At 49.0% G+C, this 22991-nt stretch overlaps 1 protein-coding gene across 1 annotated transcript in view; it reads left to right on the top strand.

The window, feature by feature from the left end:
• Positions 1 to 16660: 16660 nt before the first annotated feature.
• The window catches only part of NUAK1 (NUAK family kinase 1), a 123693-nt gene continuing 117362 nt past the window's right edge, over positions 16661 to 22991 (top strand). The window contains exon 1 of the mRNA XM_085653820.1: positions 16661 to 17647. Coding sequence (XP_085509946.1) covers positions 17372 to 17647 — 276 coding nt within the window. The 5' untranslated portion in view covers positions 16661 to 17371. The remainder of the gene's footprint in view (positions 17648 to 22991) is intronic.

The following is a 22991-nucleotide window of genomic DNA, read 5'->3' as shown; positions in this document are numbered from 1 at the left end:
AACCGTAGAAAATCAAGAGAAAGAAGATCCTTTGAGTTGCGAAGAGATGAGGAGTTGGTTAAAAGAAGATTCCAAAAGAGAAATTCGAGAAGGACTGCCCTATCACCATGGAGCATTATACTTGCCCACTCCAGAGATGCAGTTAAAGGCTTTAAAAGAATGTCATGATAGCATCTTATCAGGACACAACGGAATTAACAAGACTAAGGAATTGGTGCGCAGACGATTCTGGTGGCCAAACATGATCAAGGATATACATCAGTATGTGGCGACTTGTGAGACTTGTGCAAGAGGAAAATCAGAAAGGAAACGTCCACAAGGCCTGTTACAGCCCTTGCCCACCCCTGCTTTTCCCTGGCACACTGTGACCTTAGATCTCATAGTATATTTACCCTCTAGTCATGGTTATGATTCCATTCTAGTGTGTGTGGACGCCTTTACAAAGATGGCGCATTTTGTGCCCTTGAAGGGGGTACCATCTGCCCAGGAGTTAGCAGATGCTTTCAGCCAGCATGTAGTTCGTGCACATGGCATACCTAAGGTTTTGGTGTCAGATAGAGGCTCTCAGTTTCTGTCTCATTTCTGGAAGGCATTCACCAAGCGTTTAAACATAGAGAATCGATACTCCACTAGCTTCCACCCAGAGTCAGATGGGCAAACAGAACGCACAAATCAGGAACTGGAGCAATATCTGAGATTGTGTCTTTTAGAACAGGAGGGAGATTGGCCCGATTATTTATGGGCAGCAGAATTTGCACATAATAACACTACAAATGCATCAACTGGATACACTCCATTCTTTCTGAATACAGGTAGACATCCACAACATTCCTTAAACTTCCAAGAAGTGGGTGTTCCAGCAGTATCCAATTGGGTAGAACAACTGACACAAGCCCATAGTAGAGCTATCAAGAATCTAACAGTAGCGAAGGCAAAATATAAACACTACGCAGACAAAAAGAGAAGAAAAGAACCAGAATTGTTGGTAGGAGACAAGGTTTGGTTAAGTACAAAAAATATCAGATTAAAAGGGGTTAGGAAGTTCCAACCACGATACATTGGACCTTATCCAATTGCGAAAAAGCTTAGCACCTTAAATTATCAGCTAAAATTACCTAAGAGGTTGCGGATACACCCAGTTTTTCATGTTTCTTTATTAAAGAAGGCAGAACCAGAAGTTAGATTGAGTAAGACCCCAAAGCCAATTCAGACTGAGAAAGGAAATGAGTTTGAAGTTCAACAAATTTTAGACTCTAAACTACAGAATGGAAAGTTGTACTACTTATTAGATTGGAAGGGTTATGGTCCGGAGGAAAGATCCTGGGAGCCAGCGTCTGAAGTAAATGCTCCACGACTAGTAGCAGAATTCCACAGAAGATTTCCAAGCAAGGTCCGGAAGGAAGGAAGATCTTTGAGGGAGGGTACTGTCAGGTCCCCAACAAAGAGGTCACATGTCAAGAAAGGTATTTAGTATAAGAAGAAAGGAATGATGGTGGCTGTGTTGTCAAAACTGTGTAAACAGCATTTGGTGCGAGGTCGAATGCAACATGGCGGCAGAGCGTTCCTTAATCCGAAACGGGTTAGCGCTCTAGTTGATTTGGCAGATTTGCGTGATACCGGTGAGGCGCGCGGAGAGCTGCGCACTTCACCTGAACTGTGAGAGGAGTAGGAGGTTACCTCAACGCGTCGCGTTAGTCAGGGAAAAGAAGATACGCGTCGCGAGAATTCTGAGGAGAATTTAGAGTTTGGAAGCAGCCAGCAACCCCAAGTAAGACTGTTCCATTTATCTACCAGAGAAAACGTTCCGAACTTCGCAGCAGCGGAAGTTTAACTGAAGCACCGGTTCTAGTGAATGAAATTACAGCGTTCTAAAAAGTCAACACAAGTTCTGGTGTAGCGTTAGTTTTTTGTGCGAGTTGAGTCAGCTCAAGTCTAGAATATAAAAGGTTTAAGGTACACTAAGTAGTTCCGAGTGAGTTCCGATTCCTGTCAATAAGAAACCATAGGGAGTGGAAAACTCTTGAGGGCACAATACAAATGACACAGAAAAGTAAGAACAAAACTACAGAGAAGCAACAGTAGTTAGAACAACCAATAAAAGGTGAAGAAGAATAAGAAAATAAACCAAGGCTTCCGTTCTCAGTCCAGTAAGTGAGTTTAGAGAAAAAAGACTAAGAGAGGTCAGGAAGGGAGAAGGAAATATAATAACACAAGTTATTTATCTTACAGTGAAAAAACATTAAGAACAGAAGAACGAGTAGCATAGAAGAGAAGCAAAGGCACACAGCATCAGGGTGGGTACAATAAAGAATAAGGAAAGACATAGGTAGGAAGAAAAGGGAAGTAGAAAGTGATTTACATGTAATTGTTTATTTACAGCTCACGAACTACAGCAAGAGCCAGAGAAAAGATAGACTACATAAGAAGAAGCAGAAAGGAAGACCACCAGTGTGTGCATTCTCTTCTCTGTCCAATTCCCCTTTCCCCCTTGGGGCTCTTCTGGCTACGCATCTAGATATTGTGGAGGCCGGGGAGTTCAGAGGAGGAATTGGGAGCTTGCGTCATCCTGCTCCTGTGTCAACCGCCAGCGAGAGAAGAGCTGGTTCTGACAGGCCCCCAGGGAGCTCACTTACCTGCACTACATGCTACTGGATCACATCCCTGCTACCACTGCTGCTGTCTCTGCATCCTCTGGCTCCTGCTATGGCACGTACTCTGGAGAGGGCTCCAGCCTTCACTGAGGAGGAGAACCAGGCCCTGCTGGACGGGCTCCTTCCACAGTACAGCAAGCTCTATGGGAAACAAGGGGAGCAGGTGAGTGTGCAGTCCACTGCGTTCCTAATTATGCATGTTGTCTGACTAGCAGTACTAGCAGTGTGTACACCAGTGGCAAGCATTCTCAGTGACTACTTTCATCCCCCAAGTGTGTAGGTACATGTAATGAATAGGTTTCTTGCTGTTAAAGTGCATTAGTGCAAGCTTAAACTATCCAGGCATTGTTAACATGTCAGACATGCAGGTGATTTTTCCTTCCCCATGGTTGCACTACCTGTGTAATACATTTCCCTTTGTGATGATGTCATGTATATCCAAATGTGTGCTGCACAAATCTGGGGCATGTGTGTTAATATACTTTTCACTTTCTCATCCTCACAGGTTGATGCCCACCAGAAGCAGGAGATCTGGCTGACCATCGTCCGGGCTGTTCGTTCGGTGGCGGTCTACAAGCACTGGATCCGCAACTGCCAGAAGAGGTGGCAGGACCTTCGGGGCTGGACCTGGAGGATAGCTGGAGTCCAGCTGAAGCTGTCACCTCCACGCAGGAGGGGCGGACAACGGACCCTGACTCCCCACATGCTCCGGATACTGGCAGTGGTCTTCCCGGACCTGGATAGGCAGCTGAAGGCCAGACAGCAGCAGGAAGGGGGTAAGTCCATGCCTGATCTGTGTACTGTGTCTGACATGCTAATAGCAGTATTTTGGCCTGGTCACACTTCCACATTACTTAGGTCTTGTAGTCCAATACTCATGTCCCTCAATTGTGTGATGCACCCTCCTCATCTGTTCCACAGGTGTGGCCCCTACAGTCTGTTGCTTGTGTCACTAGGGCACTGTGTCCCTGCAGTCGGCTATGCTTCAGCTTCCGGTCAGCATCTGTTCCCATGACTCTGTTGTGTGTTTCATGGGTGGGTCAATTGTTTACACAATGCCTGACATATGACATGTGATCTGTGTGTGCCCTTGAGATGTGTTCCAATTGCTGGTCTGACTCGCAACATATGGCTGGGGTATTCCAAACAAACCTATGCAGCAGGGGACTCCAATTTGTGGGCCTAAGGAGTATGTATATCAAGTATGTCACACTTGCTTAGCCACCTGACTACTGTCCAGGGCCAAACACTGTTTCACGTAGACCTGGCCAGTCATGCCTCCTCAAGGGCATCTAGAAACACTCTGTAATCCCACTCCTGTGTATGAAATTGCAGGTTGTGCTTAGTGACATGTGCCCTCAGGTGTCTGCCTCTGTGTCATTAGGGTGTGGCTTGTTGTCACGTACAACTGGGGTGTCCATGATTCAGAGGGTCAGCATGACATTTGAGATGTGACAGACAAGACCTGTGTGACATATAGGTGTGTAATCATCTGACAGCGCACAATGGTGTATGCAACTGTGTCCTTCATGCAGCTGGGTTACATGCATGGCAGACTGTGATGTGTTAATGTACAGGGATTTGTGTTTGCAGAGACTCATATGTCTGATTTGCATGATGTGGGGTCTTCTGGGTCCTGGATATGTTGTTTGGATGGGATGGGCAAGTGCGCCGGTCATCTGCAGAGTGAGCTTTACCCCTGAGCTAGGATTGTGAGTCAGTACATATTGTTGTTGTGTGGATGCCCTGCCCCTGTGACAGGAGACAGTGTTGACTGACTTTCAGGGCATCCCAGTACCATGGCATTTAACTTGCTATGAGTGATCCTGCATTGTGTTCAAGTGTGCACCATGCACCCCATTGTGGCATTGCCCATCAGGACATGAGAACATCATAGTGTGTGTTGCTGGCATGCATCACAAGCATGTGAAATGAGTCTCTGCCCATCCCTTCATCCGGACACCTGTACTGAGTCAGTAGCAAGAGATGTGCATAGCGGCATACTCCTACATGTTTACTTGCATGTACAACTAATGTGTGGGTGGTGCATGTTGGCACATTGGGGTGTTAGCATCCAACATGCAACAGACATATGTGTGAAAGTCAAGGAGGGATATGTGTGCCATGGTTGATGTTGAGAATGACATTTGTCTTATTCTAAACAGTGTTGGCACTTTGAGCTGTGTTCAGCTGATGATGCCAGGGCTTGCCCTGTGATGTGATGTACTCACTGTGGTGTGTGCAGTCGGTGCAGGTGACTGATGTTGTTCCCTTACTTCCTATTCCTATCCAGATACATCCACGGCCACAGGAGGGGACAGCTCCACGGACCAGGAGGAGCCACAGAGCCTTACAGGGACAGAAGTAGAGGAGTCGGGTGGACCCAGTGGCATGGAGGGCGAGTGGAGCCGCACAGAGGAGTCGTACGCACCATCCCCCCCAGCTGAGGGCCACAGCAGCTCTGAGGATGACTCCCTTGTGGAGGCGGGTGTCAGCAGCCACCAAACCCCAGCTAGTGAGGCTGTCCCCGCCACCGCCACCACCACCACCCTCCCATCGGCTCCCATGCCAGAGGTCCCTGTGGGCTCCCGTGTTTGTGAGCATGCCAGGCACCGCACCCCCTGCCCCTGTGTCCCCTGCTGCCCTGAGTGAGGAGTCTGTGGACTTACTTATACAGATCCATGTAGGGCAGACGTCGATGCTGAAGGTCCTCCATGCACACACAGTTCTGTTGACACAACTGGTGTCATTCATGGAGAGCATTTCCTCTGGCATGTCTGCCCTACAGAGGACCAATCAGTCCGTGGCCTCCTCCCTGACGGCAGCAGTGTCCCTCCTCCAACAGTCCCGCACCCCTCCTAGCCCTGCACCACCCACGATTTCTAGCAGCCTACCTGTCCCAAGCACAGAAACACCCAAACCAAGATCTAGGCGTGCACACAAGCAAGTGCAGGGGACTGATACCACACTCACAGGGGCTGGCTTGCAGACACACACACAGTCATCCACAACCACTCCGCCGTCCTCCGAGACCTCTCCCTCCTAGCCCCCTTCCCTTGCTTCACCTGCAACCCCATCTCCCCAGAAGCTCTTCCTCTGTGACCTTGGCCTCTTCCCCACCGACCCAGCAGATCCTGATTACAAGGGGAAGAGAAAGTCCCCACACACAGAGGGGAGTGCCCCTCACACCCAGACACCCTCCCCCAGGCGCAGTCAGACAGAGACCCCCACCCGCAAGTCCCCCCAGCGCCAGAAGAGCAAGACCCCCCCCGCCACCACGCAGCTCCAAGGCAAAGTCTCCATCTTCCATCCCCCAGGACACCACTCCAAAGGTTCCCCCGCCACTCCCTGCCCCGGGTTCCCCCACCCACTGATACACCATCCCCAAAATGCTAAGGCCATCCCCCCCTAGCACTTGCTCCTCCACACCTGGTCAGACGGTTAGTGCCACTGATGTGGGGACCGTGCCCCCCCTGCCCTGCCGACCTCACCTGCCCCTCATTCCGCTCCCATGGATGTAGGCATTGCATTGGAGTCCACAACCACCCCGTCTGACTTGGGCACTGCAGTGGTGACCCAATCCACTCCATCTGACCTGCTCACTGGAGTTGTGCCGGCAACCACCCCATCTGAATTGTGCCCCACAGTTGTGACAGCACCCACCACTTCAGTTAGCTCCACTGCAGTTGCAAGTGTCTTGCCTGCATCCACCACATCTTCACTGCCTCCTTCTGCTGCGCCATGATCCTGTCCCTGCGGTGCCTGGCCTACCCCCATGTATGCCCCTCCAAGGGGATGACCCCGGTCCTTAGCAGTGCAGGCAAGCAAGGTGTGACAGTTGTCACTCTACTTCACTCCTTGGCATTTGGACATGGACTGGCCATTGGCCTTTTGTTTGAACAGACGTTTAACTTTTAATATGCTGAATAAAGCTTTTTTCTTTATCCCTGTGAACTAGATTTAGCTGTACATAATGTTGATGATGTTTAACATGCCCTTGCACCTGTGATGTTTGGTTTCCCATGTTGAATACTGATGTGTTGCTGTGAGGTACTCCCTGTGGTCCATGAGATATGTATCCTATTCTGGAGGGTATCCATGTCATCCTTTGCAGCTACCTGGGTGTGTCATGATCAACTATTTGTGGACATCTCTGTGAACATTTCATTTGCATGGTCACATCTCTGGCTTGCACCCCTGCACATATGATGTGCTTCCCATTGTCCAATTTGTCACTTCCACAGACTTTGTGCTCATCAACACTGGACCTACAGGTGTGGGCATCATTGGTATAGGAGCAACTGAGTCCTCTGTGCAACTTGCTAGACATATATTTTGGGTATGTGCAGATGACTTAGGAGAGACTCACGTACCCAGGCTGTTGTGACCAGGGCCTTCATTGTGTGGTAACTGATGGCTGACTGACCAAGTGTTCTGCAGACATGGGTGAGACGTGCGGTGAATATGTTTGGCACAGCTGGACTTCCACAGGAGTTGGGTCCCTCAAATAAGTGTGGTGTCTAGTGACATGGCCTGGGCCCATGGTGTGTGTTGTATGAGCATGTGTGTGTCCACATCCCTGTTCACAGACAGTGTTCCCTTGATATGTTCCTGTTGTTGATGTTTGCTGAGTGGTACTGGGTTCATCCTACTACTTTTCCAATGGGCTACCAGATGTGTGGGTGCATGACACACTACTGTTAATTGGTGTATCATCATTGGGATTTGCCCGTTCTAAATGGTGATGATGTTGTCAGACACAGATGGGACACAGTCAGGGTTCCCCAAGGCACCTGTTTATTTGCTAAATCATGTAGTTGTCCCTAGGTGGTACCTTTCAGTGATTGAGCGATTTGTATGTGTGTGTGACTGCTCCCACTTGTCGGGTTCATGGCTGCGATGCTGGCAGGTGCCAGCATGTGTGCCTTGTGGTTCTCCTTGGCTTCTGCATTGCCCTGGGACTGTGGCAGGGATTCTGAAGGTTACGTGAGCTTTGAGGTCATGGCCATGTACTGCATACTGTGCAGTATGTCTGTCATTCCCCAGAGTTCTAAACTGTCCTTGTGTGATGTGTCTGTGCACCTTAGTTCCTCCCAACATTCCTGTGTTTGTCATGGGTGCATGTGCAATGTCACCTGTCCATGTGGGCTTTACAGATACACATTGTTACAGTTCAGGGTGTGTGGTGTTGAGGGTGGACTGATGTAAATGTTTGCATGGATGGTCCCCTTGTTTGTCCATGGATGAGGGGCCAGGCTGAGTGGTTTGTGTTTGTGTATGTGTGATGTATGTTTGTGGCACAGGACACATGTCTGGGTTTCCCAGTTTGTATGACATCTGCCTTTGTCATCACAGTGGAGGTATCATGCATGCTTGTATCACCCCAATGTCTGGTCCCTGGGGGTAGTGCTGCTGTGTGTCAGTCTCTTGCTGTGTTCGTTGGTGTTCATTCCAGCTTGTGTCATATGTGTCTGTTGTGCTCCCTCTCATCTCCCAAGGCCTGATTGCCCACTGAGGGTATCCCAATGATGGTTTACTTGTGTATGGCACTGTGTCCACATCTGTGTCACTGTGGTTCAGCCTCCCTCATGTGTTGTGTAGTTACCTGGGGATACTGTGACACACACACACATGCTGTGTCAGATGTTCAGTATGAGACTGCCTGTTTGGGTTTGTGCATCTGCACCAGTGCATTGGTATTGCTGTTGTGGGCCTTTGTCTGGATGCTGTTTCTGTGATTTTGCCTGCTGTCCCTGTGAGTCATATCACATCATTGTGCACATTCATCCTGGTTGTTAGGTGCCATTGCTGGCATGGAATGTGAGTTTGTGAGCTGACACCTACAGTCTACACATGTTGTTTTGATTAATGTGTCTATTTTCGAGATGTGTGCATGTTTGGTGATGGTCACTTCTGCTCTTGTGTCATTGTACACTGTATGCATTGTCAGCCCCCATGTGTGGTGCTTGCCTGCACATGGCTGAGAGTGTGTTATGTTTTCACAGCACTGTTAGCCTCACCACATCTCTGTGGGAAGGGGACACAACCACTAGTTTGCCCCAGAAGTGTTTAATGTGTTGGGAGCAGGGATCATACATGCTGTTTGTTATTTGCAGCTTTGACCATGATGACACTTACCTTTTGGTCACTGTGATGAGGGGGGGTTTAGTCCTCATCACCACAATGCTCAACATCTGCTGCATTTTGGAAGCCCCCACTTAACTTTTGTTCTACACAGTGAGAGGGTGTTCTTTTTACATTGACACAGTGCTATAGTGATGCTTGTCTTGTGTAGGGCACACTCATTTGTTGGTCACACATGTGCTGTTAGTTACATTGTATGTCAGAAGTCATAATCACTGTTGTGGGCATTTGTCACAGACTACACACTGTTGTCATGATTTTAGGGGGGATGTATTTTGCTGACATACCTAATGTTGGAGTATGATGGGTGTGTGGCGCATCACTCATCCTATGAGTGGGGGTGGCAGGGGTGATGGGAACATAAGCCCTATGGCTGGGGGTGGCAGGGGTGATGGGCAACATGTGTCCTATGGCTGGGGGTGGCAGTAGTGATGGGCAACATATGCCCTATGGCTGGGGGTGGCAGTATTGATGGGCAACATATGCCCTATGGCTGGGGGTGGCAGTAGTGATGGGCAACAGGTCCCCTATGGGTGGGGGTGGCAGTAGTGCTGGGCAACAGGTCCCCTATGAGTGGGGGTGGCAGGGGTGATGGGCAACATAAGCCCTATGGCTGGGAGTGGCAGGAGTGCTGGGGAACATATGCCCTATGGCTGGGGGTGGCAGTAGTGATGGGCAACAGGTCCCCTATGGGTGGGGGTGTTAGTGGTGCTGGCCATGCAACCCCTATGGTGGGCTGTTGTTAGTGGCCAGGATATTGATCCCCTGTGTGTGTGTGCCACTTTGCGGGTACGTGTCGTTTGTTTATGTGGTAGGTGTCTGACTTACCGCCTGCGCCGTCTGCATTGGTTCCTGAGCCGGTCATAGATGTAGAGTACTGCTATGACCTGCATGATGGGATTCATGATGTGTTCGTGTCGTACACGCTGCTTGTTGCTCCGTCTCGTACCCGCAACAAGCTGGTCCGTCTCGTAGCCGTATATTGAGTTGTGGCGCGAATCGTAGCTGATATGCTTGTTTTCCGGATGCTGTGACGTCCCGTACGTGGCGACCCGTCCGGCGCATAGGAAGTACGCATCGTACTTGTCATGCCGGAAACTGCTATGGATACTGCTTCCGGGCGACTTGGTTCAGCGTTAGGAGTTACAGCTGGGACGGAGAATGGAGCTTGAATCACAGCCGGTCGTGTTTTTGGCAGTTATGCGCATCGTACTTCCTCTACAGGACGGACCAGCTACGGGTACGTGTCGGTCGCACGGTAAGGCTACGGACAGCTGTCCGACCGGGATCGAAATCGGCCCCAGAATGTTTTTATTTTATTTTAAATTATTGATATATATATATATATATATATATATATATATATATATATATATATATATTATTTTTATATAATTTTAAAGTTAAAAAATTAAATAAAGATAACAGTCAACAAATTATTTTAAGTAAATAAATGTATATGTATAAATTATTATGTTTGTGTGTTTATATTTTTATTAAGGTTATTTGTTATATTTAGTTAAAATGTATATTAAATGTAATTTATTTTGTTAAAAATATTAATATTTATTTTATCTAATATATATTATTTTATTATATATATATTTTTAAATCAATATTTTTACATCTATATTTTTTACCTCAATATTTTTAGTCGATATTTTAGTAGTTACCTGTTAAGATATGGGAGTCGATATTTTTGTTATTGATATTTTCAACTCAATATTTAGAACATCGATGTTTGTGACATCGATATTCTATCAGTGAACCCTCACAGATGTGTCAACATAAAAATCCAGCCACTTCCCCCACACCCGTCCATGCTTTTGGGGGCTGCCCCACACCTCAAATACCACCCGTTTCTGTTGGACACTCCAATCCACCCCATGCCGCCAGTGTGAAAGGGTGGGGGAAGGTGCTCAGCCATTTTGCCGCTACATCTCGCTTTGCAACGAGGAGGGCCGTACCTAGAAATACCCTTTCATCCCTAGTGCCGCCCGTACCCGCAAATATCCCAATGAGGATCAAAAGGGGAGAGAGGCGGACTATCCACCCCAGCACCCCAGCTAGGTCTCTAGTCACTGCGGTCCAGTAGAGTTGTATCTTTACACAGGACCATACCATATGGAAGAAGTCTGCTGAGTTAGCCGAACATCATGGACAGGCAGAGTCCGAGCGAAGGCTCGCCCAGTGTAGGCACGTAGGGCGAAGATAAGCGGCGGAAAGATAATACATTTGTATTAGTCGCAGTCTGGAGGAAATGGTGAGTTCACTGGGTCCATCAGAGCATGGCACCAGTCCTCCTCTTCTAATGGACCCACCCAACCTTCCCATTTGGGTTTTTGAATGTCAAGGGAGCCAGGGGCGTTTATTATGAGAGTTAGGTAAATTTGAGAAACTCCCCCTCGACCCAGTCTGCCCATTAGGAGTTTGGCCTCCAGGGGATTGAACTCTGGGAGGGGATCAGCAGTCGGAACGTGGTTTTGGAGGCCGTGTTTGATTTGAAGATGCCTATATTGGGTATGTGAAAGGGCATACAACTCCTAAAGGTTTGAGAAGGAACGTAGGTGTGTACCTGACCACACATCTCCCAGTTGTGAAATCCCAATGAGGTCCTGTTAGAAATGGGATTTTTGGTCAGCTAGGGCATGTGCCAAAGTCGGGCAGAAATTACCACTCTAGTCAGTATAAGGGAGTTACACTGCTCACCCCCTTGGTAGCTTGGCACGGGCAGTCAGGCTTATCTTAAAGGCAGTGTGTAAAGCATTTGCACATAACCAACAATAATACAGTGTAAAGCACTACAAAAGGACACCACACCACTTTAGAAAAATATCCAATATTTTATATATTTAAGACAAGACCAAACACGATAAAAATCCACAATGCAATAATTAAAAATCTTCAATGATCAAAATATGCTTGAAAAATAGCTCCCTCCGGGGCTATCACGGCATCGTAAGCAAACAAATCCAAACAGTTCTGGCTGACTGCGGCGTCGCGGGCCAGCTACGGTGTTGGGAAGACCCGCAAACAGTAACTTTTAGAAATGCAGGGTGTCGGCAATCTCTCGTTGAGCTTCCGAAAGCACGGCGTCCCCAGATGTCTGTTTCGGAGGTCATGCAGGAGTCATTGGGGCCATTGAAGTCACACGCGTTGCAGGTCGAACTCCCCTCTGTTGAAGTCAGAAGCGCTGGCGTCGGCAAGTGTCGGGTGCTGCGGTGCGAAGTGCAATGGTGCGACGTGCGGTGCCCTCGGGTCGCGGTGCGAGCAGCATCAGATGGCGTCGCCGGTGAGACGAGGGTCGCGGTGCGAGGTGAAGGTGGTGCTCGTCGCGGTGCTGGCAGGTCAAGGTGCAAGCAGCAGCATCGTCGTGGCTGAAGCACTGTCGTCGGCTGACGAACTGGAGTCAATGTTACCGGCGTTGGTAGGCCAAGGCTGCGGTGCGGGAAGAGGGCGGTGCGTAGTGTAACTTTACGAGCAGTGCCCTCAAACCACAGTGCAAGCAGCGGCATAGATTTCAGCATGGAGCGGCATCATCGGGGATACCAAGGCGTCATCGTGAACTGAGGCGGTGCGGAGTGCGGTGCCCACAGGTTACGGTGTGATCAGCGGCTCGGTGGTGGCGTCACAGGCGTCGTCGGTGAGACCAGGGTCGCGGTGCCTTCAGGACATGGAGTCAGCAGCGGCGTTGTTGACGGCGTCGGGTTGCTTTTTCCTCTGTTGCAGCACAAAACACACAGTCCCCAGTGCTGAGGGCAGAAGAGCTTGAAGTCTTTGCTGTTCCTGAGACTTCTTGAACAGGGGGCAAGCACTACCTCAAGCCCTTGGAGAAACTCACAAAAGTAGAATGCAGAGATTTCAGTCCAGTCCTTTCACTATCCTAGACAGAAGAAACCACTGAAGGCCTACACAGCAAAGCACACAGCAAAGTGGCAGTCCCTCCTCACAGCTTCTCCAGCTCTTCTTCTTGGCAGTCTTCTTGATCCAAAAGAGTTCTAAAGTTCAGGGGTCTGGGCCCCAATATTTATATCCAAACTCCTTTGATCTCTTAAGCAGAGAGTGTCTGTGCCCAGCCAGAACCAGTTCTGCCTTCTCTGGTATGACTTCCTGGCAGGAGGTGGAGACGGCATGGTCAGAGGCAGACCAGGCCCTTTGAGGTGCAAGGAAATCTCCTCCCCCTTCCATAATTGCAGCCCAGGTCTATTCAGCCATTTCCTGACCCACCTAGACTATCTGGAGCCACTCTTGCTCCCCAGCCTTCTGTCATCCAAAACCCAGACAGGAAATCAACATTCCAGCAGAGGCACACGGGATGACTGAGCAAGAAAATACCTACTTTCTAAAAGTGGTATTTTCAAACACAGAATGTAAAAATCACCTTCACTAAAAGATGCATCTTTAGATTCTGAGTTCAGGCATACTAAACTTTAATTTCCTACCTAATTCCCTGGGCCAGTTATGTTTATAAGATGTCATAAACAAACTCCTCATTCTGTCCTATGGGGAACAGGTAGCCTTGCAATACCGAAAAATGAAGTTGGCCGTAATTCACTATCAGGACATTTATCGCAAGTCCCGAAAGGAACTACAAACACGGGCGGCATCATGAGAGTTGAAGTTTAATTATGAAAGACGGTCATGGCCCTGTTTATTTCTATATTAGTTAGAAATCAGTGTGGCAAAACAGAGAGTGCCGAACGTTTTTGAGTTGTTTATGTTTATTTCCAAAGTTGTGTTCCGTCCACCAGAGGTTAAATGGAGCCCACAATGTATGATGGAATAGGACCTGCTTATAATGAATCACGCAATCATAAAAACTGATAATAAGGAAGGTCCATAATCCAACTGGACGGTGATAATATCCCGCCCCTTTCGTTAGTCAAAAATAGACTGGTCAGGTGTCTTTAATTGCTCGGTTGAACAAATGTAAGAGCAGGGGGTATTACGGCCAAATAAGCCACATCACCGTAGTATCTCCTATAGCAGAGCATAGATAAGAGCTTGCTGAAGGGCCAGGCATTACCCTGGATAGGTCTTGTGCCTATCGATATATATTAGATGGTAATGTATAATCGTACTGTTTGGTCCATAGACCTATGTCTCTGTGTTAGGTCGACTGATTTTCCCCAGCTTGGTAACCCCCCATCATTTTTGGTTCCGTTGATTCTATGGAATGGAATCGTTCAGTCCTTGTGTGTGGGTCTGCAATCTGTATACCCATCGTTGTTCTTTCTCAAGCAGCCTTTTTGCTATATTAGTGCCACCCTGTATTCTCTGGATTATGGTCCATTCCAGATCATTGTCTGTGTGTCCCTTCTCGAGATAGTGGGCCCTGAGTTTGGTGGTTATGATTGCTCTTCAGATCGTGCCCCTATGTTCACTCATTCGTATTTTTGCCTTCCTGGTAGTCATGCCAATGTACTTGGCTCTGCAGGGGCATGTGATCATGTACACTATGTTCTCTGTATTACAGTCCGTGTGGTCACGCTGTTCCCGGGGGTAAGCAAGACCCATATCAATATGGAAAGTGTGAGTCGTGAACTGGCAGACAACACATTAGCCGCAAGGTTAGTGGCCCTTCACATGTGGTTGGTTCCATAAGGTCAATTGTTGATTCTGTTTTGGCTTCCAACTGTCTTGTTGCATCTGAAGGAAAACATAGACTTGTCAAATTTCAGTCGGTTTGAGGTAAGTATATGCCATTTGTTATTAATTCTTTTCTTAATGGTATTGGATGAAGACTTATATGTGGCGACAAATATCAGTGCCTCTGTTTGACTTTTATGGTTCACCTTAAGTAGGGCGGCGCGTGGTGTGTTGCGAGACCGCTTGCGTGCTTACTCTATGACCTTTCTAGGGTAGGCCTTCTCCTGCAGTTTCCTTGTTATTTTTTTCTAATTCTTTGTTGTAACTATCAAGATCAGAACAATTCCCCCGAATTCTTAAGTATTGTCCGATTGGGAGATTTTCCCTCAGCGATCGTGGATGTGCACTCTCGAAGTGTAACAGGCTGTTGCAGTCTGTCGGCTTTGTATATAGCGTACTTCCATTCGTTGCTATAACATTGACGTCCAAGAATGATATTTTCGTGTTGTGGGTAGACATAGCGTAGGAATGGATTCAGGAGGTTTATCCAGTCTTCAAACTCCTTTGTGCTTCTTTCATCTCCACGCCAGATGATAGGGATATCGTCAATGTACCTTAGCCAACTGCGGATTCTGCCAGAGTAAGGTTTGTTGGACCAGATGTGTTCTTCTTCCAGCTGGCTCATGTACAGGCATGCAATGCTAGGAGCAAAAGTACTGCCCATGGAAGTCCCATGGACCTGTAGGTAGAGTTGATCCTCATATCTAAAGAAGTTCTCTGTAAGAGCCATCTGCATCAATGTCATAAGGCACTCAACAGGTGCCTCCCAGGGCTAGTCTTGTGCGTGCGTGCATGCGTGCGTGTGTGATTTCATTTTATCTATACTTCTCTGAAATCATACTACGAGTCCGATTGAGATATACTTTTATGGAAGTGATCAGAATGTTGAAGAATACGTACAATTCATATGCTCTTTAGACCCATACTATATGGGACCACACACAGGTTTTACCTGGAACATGTATGTGCATGTAACTTGCATGATCGAGGTAACTATTACTACGTGTCTCTCGGACCTCTTTCAAGTGCTCGCTGTCCTTTTTCCCCAGCACCCCTTCCCCCCAGGGGCGGCAATCTGAGGTATAGCCCCGGGCGCCACAAACTCGAGCTACCCCTCTGTCTAAACGGCTGAGAGACTTCCACTTTAGTATGTACTCAATATGTTTTTCTTTGTTTGTGTTTGTTATGGTTGAGAAGGAATGTAATGTTCCCGATCAGGGAGCGTATTGGTGGGGGCGATACCACTCTGTTTGGTGTACCCCATCCCTAGCGAGTACTTGGTTTGGCCTGTGAATTACGCTGGTATGTTAATAAAAGGTGGGAGACATGGCTGGCAACAGCAGATATACGCGGCCTGAATAACTACACTGCCTAATCTCCCGCTGAGTTTATTTGCCAGAATGTAGCGCCGGCGCATGCTGCTAGACGCCCGGCTGTAAGTGGCATCTACTGAGGAGCAACTCATCAGAATAGCTGCAGTTCTGCACAAGGCCATCTGCGGTGGGCCTGACAAGAAGAAAAAGAAACAAGACGGGCGGTAGGCCCTTTTGTTTCAAGAGTTGTGTTGTGATTGTTATCCGGGGAGGCAGTGCTCCCTTATTATAATGATGTGAATCAAATCAAAGGAGGGCCGAGGAGGTAATTTGGGTTTCCCAGTGTCACGCAATTCCATCGACCTACATTTACTCAGTTCTCTGGCAACAGCAGACGTTATTTCAATATGGTCCTATTTCCTGGGAGCACGTGCTGCTCTCGAACTTTGATCTTTTTCATACAGCCCGTACAAAAAAACACACGAGTGGAATCCCTGTCTGTTGAAAGTCACTTAAAGCTCAGGACAAAGCAGTTATTTCAGACTTGTATCTTATTTTTTTACTTTTCTTGAACTAGTGTTAGGAATGTTTTCTTCCCAGTGACCTGTGGTCTACGCCTCCTCGTGCCGCTTGCCATGTTATGCGGCTGCAATCATTTCTTTTTCTGTGCATACTTGTCTCGGAGCCGTGGGCTGGTGGCTGCCGCCCAACCCTTTTCCTGACAAAACCTATGGGCGTGTCTGAGGGCTGGCCTGCCAGCTGTATGCCCGCCCACTGGAACACACACAATCGAGAAAAGGGGAGGGCTGTCATTGTGTCCCGCCCACGGGAGGAGCCCTCAATGCAATCCACTAGCCACGAAGTTCCAACACCCCTTTCTCCCCTCCTCCCCCAAAAAAAAGCGTAGGAAGGAAATGAAAGGACCATGGCACCGGGAGCCTGAATCTGCTCTTGTAACAGTACACCACGCACCTCAGACGGCCGGAGCAGAGGGGCAGCGGCGTGCAGCGCAGAAGGGGATGCGTCTCTCCTCTCCCAGCGGGGACAGTCCGTGCTGTACCTTGGGGGGACCCGAGGCGTCGGACCTGCCGCAACAGGCTCCCGGCGGTGCCAGGCCTACTAAATATAGCTTTCAAGAGGAGAGCCTCATCATGCGCAGGGGCGACCCAGCCTCCCGCCCTTCTCGCTGTGGGTGACAAGCCGCTGGGTGCTCTCCAGCTGCTGTCCCCCTGGGAAAGGGGGGCACCTGGTATATATTGCACGGGGGACTGTGACCGCGCGAACCCTCAGCCGTAAAGGCATACGGTTCCTGTCGAGGCATCTCCACGAATCCCTCCTGCAGCTGCTGACGCCGAGGCTCGTGCGCCTTCATGGTCCGTGGTGTTATCCTTCGCTCTTAGGTTGACGGTGTTCATTCTTGACCTGTGGCGTGTGTTCATTCCCCCTGCAGTCCCGGTGCCGCCAGCGCGCGATGAACCTGAGGGGCCAGATGTGTTGCCGCTCTGTGGGCCCGGGCAGCATGGGGCCCGCGCCGTCCCCGGCCTGAAGCAGGGCTTGGGCACCAGGCAGGCAGCCGCAGACCCTCAGTCCATCCACCGCGCTCCTCTTCCAGGCATGGATGCGGACGCCGGCGGGGCTGGGGCCGGCCAGGCGCCCGATGTGCGTCCGGGAAGCGAAGAGAAGGGGAAAATGGGGGTGGTGATGGGAGACCCCTCGGTTTCTCCTTCCCCTGAGGCGGCGACAGTGTCCCCGGAGCAGAAGAAGCAGCACGGGGTGAAGAGGCACCATCACAAGCACAACCTGAAGCACCGGTACGAGCTGCAGGAGACGCTGGGAAAAGGCACCTACGGCAAGGTGAAGCGGGCCATCGAGAGGTTCTCCGGCAGAGTGGTGAGTACAGCAGCGCGAGGCAATGCGCGCATGTGTACGATGCTGGACCGCACAGCAACAACGTGCAGCACGCTGTGCTACGATGCAGTGCACTTCAGAAATACAATGCAACGGAGCAACAGTCCAGTGCATGGAACAAAGCACGTTAGAATGCACGGTAGTGTTAAGTGTATCTGCAAAGCGAAAAATCACCCGCGAGGGTATTGTGGCGCTGAGCAGGCGCGTGCCTAGCCCTGCCTAGGGTAGGTTGGTTAACCTGGTGCAACAAGGTACACTGAAATGCATGCTATACAGTACAGTACAGTGTAAGGCAGTGTAAGACAGCATAGTCCAGTATACTACAAAACGTGCCGCGGGATACAATACAGTTCAATCGTCGTAGGAAAAGAATACAGGCAGTACTGTGCAATACAGTTCTGTGTAATGCACGAACTGTACGGAACATGCTACGCAGCTTTGCACTGCGCCATTCTATGACCAAGAGCAGTGCAGTACAGCACATTGTTACAGTGTAAGACGTGTGTATTTTGCACCCAGCCATTTCCTTCTGTTTTCTGGCAGCTCTTCAAGTTTGATGTAGAAGTTCTCTCTTTTTTCCCCCGAATGCTTAACGTTTTGGAGGCGCCCTGTTCCAGATCTCACCCAGGAGGGCAGACTAACTTTGGGGGGGGGGGGGGGGGGGGTGCCAGCGGCCTCTTACTTAGGATCTGTGGGCTTCGTAGGTTTGTTTCATGTTTTCTAGTTCACCTCAGCCCCCTCGCCTGCCGATCTTTGGAGGCATATAGTGTGGTTCCGTGTAATGAGGTGTAGCCATGTGCTTGATTGCAGGATGGAGTGCGCCCCCCCCCCCCCCACTCTTTGTAATTGCTAGAGGAGATTGTAATTTCAGCGTGTGCTGTACCTCTGCACAGTCCGCTCACGTCGTGCTACTGCAACGGCTCTCCAGGTGGATAAAACAGTGTCCTATTCGTGCGTCCACCCCCCCCCCCGCCCAGATTTACTATCCTTCTGGAGTGTAACACCTGCAATTGCACATTTGTACAGATCCAACAATGTGAGATGCGCCTTTTGTTTTATTCACCACAGTCTTTTTATGCCCACTTTAATGTTTGCAACTTACAATACACGCACACGATGTTCAAATGCTGGGCTGTCATACAACTGACGTATACCAGTAAGTGATGGATGGAACGCTTGAATTAACTCGAGTCCGTGGCAATTACTCGGCTCGCACCCCGGTCCATCGTTCTTCTGCTCACAGTGCCCCCTCAGTTGGGGCCCAGCCGTGATGTAAATAGGCCTGGGCCAAAATTCCGTTCCGTTCGCGGAAATTGCGATAATTTGGCATTTTCGCATTCCGAGGAAAGCGCGCAAATGTCAAAATTTCCGCATTCCGCAGCTTAGCGATAATTTGTTTTTTGCTCGCGCTGTAAAATAATACATTCTCGCGTGCGCGCGATCGCCTTACCTGAATCCCCGCGTTCGCCGACAAGTTTTCCCGATCCTGTCGCGTTCTCCACGAGATGGATTGTTGGTAGTCATTTGCAATGTCTCGCGACAGTTCGCGCCCGCAGTAATGTCATGCATCGCACGATCACGTCTTTCTTCTCGCGATCATGCACCGCGAGACAAGTTAAAACAAGATGGCCGCGCCCGCGAGCAACCGCATGGGTAAGTTGGCGAGCCGCGACCACGCAGCAAATACCGCGAACGGGCGGGAAAAAAACTTCTGCATCTTCGCGATATTTCCGTGTGTTTGCGGAGATTTTTAACATTTTCGCGATAATTTGCGAAAGTGAATTTCGCAAATTCCGCCCACCCCTAGATGTAAACCAGCCTTGACCCTGCTCCATTAGGAACAGTCCATACCGAACTGCTGGGCCCGGTCCTCTCTGGACTGGAGCACAAGCATCCCTGAGATCATCAAAACACGTTCTGGTGCTATCTGTGTGCTCGCTTTTCCACCTGACCCTAGCTTAAGTCGCTAACGTGCGTGCCAAGAAGGGCTGGCCTGCGTGTGTCCTTAGTCTGCCTCCGTAGAATACAGTCTGGAAAATTAGGTGGGGCTTCTCTAGTGTGGAATTTCCCTCTCTCTGTTTCTCTGTGCCAGGAACTGCGTCTGTAGTTCAAGGTAGCTTCAAGAGGGTCGTAGCCATGCCAGATTTTCAAGATATCCACGTAAATCAAAATTTTACACACAGTAAGTTTCACAGGAACTGCTTTACACTATCCTGGCAATCTGGCATGCACCCGGCCCTGGAGCTTTATTGGATACTCTTGCCTTATTCTATGAACAAACCCATATCAAATGAAACGATCATTGACAGATTCTCACCATTAGCATTAAAGTGCCTTAGATGCCACGCACTCTCCATTACGCCTCAGCACACCGCTACTTTTTTGTATTACTACGCCACGGTTGTGCACAAGGCATAACAAAAGAACCTAGATTGTAGTGGGGTGACTCACTAGACTGCACACACATGAAGAGTGGAACTGCTCTGTCCAGTTTGTACCTCTAAACATCACTGTGATGGAATTCCATTCCATCTTTTTATAGCTCGTTGGTGCCATTACGAACAGGACCAGCTGCATTTAATCCAGTCTTGGTGCTGCTCCAAAAGAATCTGTCCCTAAATTCTAAGGCGCCTGCCCTCTCTGCCCAGGGACGTCAGAAAAACCAGATGGTGTTTTGGCCTCTTTGGATCTCATCAGTGAGGTGAGCTCGGGTCCCCGGGCTGCATTTGATACAGGCGATGAGAGTTCTGATGTGATCTCTCTCCACGTCGCACGTTTGTGTGATCCTGGGCACATTACTTGTTCTCCCTTTGCCTAGGTTCCCATACCTGTCGACATTAGGAGTGCGTAGAAATCGTGTAAATGCCAGTATGGAACACTGCGCTGCTATCAGTGCATTTACATTTATGAACCAGATATGCCCATGCCTGACCTTTTGGCTCGAAAGCCCCATAGAGTCCAGTGGTTTACTTTCTTTGCGAGAAGCCCCTATAGAATGGCCGAAGGTGACGGCCCTCCCTGGATGTGCCTTGGGGATATTGAGGCCTGTGTGTAGAATGTCAGTTATGTGAGAATGGTACATCCCATCCTTTCTTGTTCGGGCATGCCCCCGGAATATGTGCTTTGACATGACAAAGCATGCGCGTCAGCTGGTGAGAATACATGAACCCTGTTACAGGACGTCACTGTGTATTCAAAAGCACTTACTTCGAGGCTTGATGGTCTCTTTTAGGCAACAGCTCACACCGTCTGGGGAGTTATAGAGGAACCAGTAGACCATGTGACGGCCCTTTCTTGGTATGCATGAAGTTACTGGGGAACCTCGTGTCATACGGGACATTCTTGATGTCATGTTCTAGGTTTTTCATTGACAATGTAATGCATTCTGGGAGCTGGTATCGTGTTACATTCTAGCAGAACAAATTGGACCAACACTCCTGAAAACAATGGTTTGTGAAAGGAAGGCGCATGACTGGGCCGTCTTGTAATCTCAGGTGTGCCTCGCCTTCCCTTCAGAGTGGTGAAACACTGGTATGCTTCCTCACCCTGGCACCCTGCCACTTCATTCTGTCTTTTTATTTCTTTGTTGACTTTTTCATCTTGTCTCTTTTTCTCTCACTGGCGCCCTCTCACTAGCCTACCTCATTCTTCTAGCCATGCTTGCCCTCTCGCTGTCTCTTTCATTATCCTCTGTCTCTCTACCCTTCCTGTCGGTCCCCACCTCTGTCTGTGTATCTGGCCAAGTCACTCTTTCTGTGACTCTTATGTTTGTGTGTAAATGCTCTACTCTGGCTTTGTACCTCTAGCTGTCTGGGATGGCCAGCCCTCTTTGTTTCTGTCCTTTCTTCTCTATCTCCTTTTCAGTTACATTTATTCTTTCACGATCTCTCTCTCAGTTCATCTTTGTGCCTGCATTCTTTATATCCTTACCTTGTTTCTCACCCTCTCTAGCTCTTAGCCACGTTGCATATGTGTCCGTCTGCCTTCCCTCTCTGTCTTCCCACCCATCCTTTATGTCTCTTCTTTCGCTCTCTTTCTCCTCTTTCGCTGTCTTTCTCCTCTTTCCCTCTCTAACCTCCCTACTGCCCCCACATCCCTTTAACTTCGGCCTCACTTTCTCTATCCCTCCAGCTTCTCTCTGCCCCCCTCTACTTCCTTCGTGACATAGGCACATAATCCCAATGCAGTCCTTTCACTGTACCTGTCTCTTATTTCCGTGCTTTGCCTTTCCCTGCTTTCCACGCACACAACTACGTGTCTCGCTGTCTTCTTGATTTTTTTTCTCGCGAGAACAGTATTTCTAATGTTTTAAAGCTACACCACTGAGCCTTAAGCATCTAAACTGATTTCCTACAGATGGCCGAACATTAAGCTTTCCGAACAGACCGATGAATCGGTTTGATTGGTTGCAGCTGACTGTTTGACCTGTATGGTTCAGTAATAAAAATGCGAACGGTTGCCACTGATTTTAGAAAGTAATGTATTTCTCAATGGGATATTCCATTGCCAGACAAAACAGCCTGCAGCCAGACGGTAATAAATGCTGCGAGGACGGTATCAGCGCAAGTTCACCACAGCAGGAGCACGCGAGGACACGGTGGTCTGTCTGCATTTCATACCGTGGGCGGTGGAGTCTGCCCAGCGGCGGGCAGGGCTGCTGGGCGGAAGGTTCCGCCTGTTGGCTCCACGGGTGGATGACTCGCAGACGTGTGCAGGTTTGCACGTGGTACCTATACCCGGTGCGACCTCAAACACCGAATCCGTATTTCAAGGCCTGTATAGGCAGAGCAGGGGCCCCTTGAGTATAGGACAGTATTAGTTTATTTTCGAGCCGTGTGTGCATAGGGCTCCATTGTGGCTCAGTGACGACGCCCCTCAGAAGGGTGGGGATCCTAGGGTCGCCAGGTGTTATGCAGACAATTAATTGCAGCTTTTGGACCTTCAGGGAATTTCCGGCCTCATAGCTCCTTGCTGCTTGTGCGTGGTTGCTGGATGCAGGGCTGGCCTAGCTCCTGGTTTGATAAAAAGTGGACGAGACCTCCTAGGGAATGAGAAGTCCTGGGTGGACAACCCATTTGGGATGGAGGGCTACTAGTATGGGTTAGATGCGAGAATGATTAGCAGGGCCTGTAGGGGGAAGAGGTTATTTCCACGTGTTGTTGCTCGCCTTTAAAGATTAGCCACTTAAGTTGCTGTGGTCTGTTTTCCAGGTTACTAAAAATAAGTTAAAATACATAATAAAAGCCCCTACGGGTAAAAAAAATAAAAAAATACAGACATACTGCATGACTATGAAGAAGTACATATTGACATTGAATACCCATTC

This window comes from Triturus cristatus, chromosome 4_1 (assembly GCF_964204655.1).
Source record: "Triturus cristatus chromosome 4_1, aTriCri1.1, whole genome shotgun sequence".
NCBI classification, from domain to species: domain Eukaryota; kingdom Metazoa; phylum Chordata; class Amphibia; order Caudata; family Salamandridae; genus Triturus; species Triturus cristatus.
This window is presented reverse-complemented; position numbering and strand designations above follow the sequence as displayed.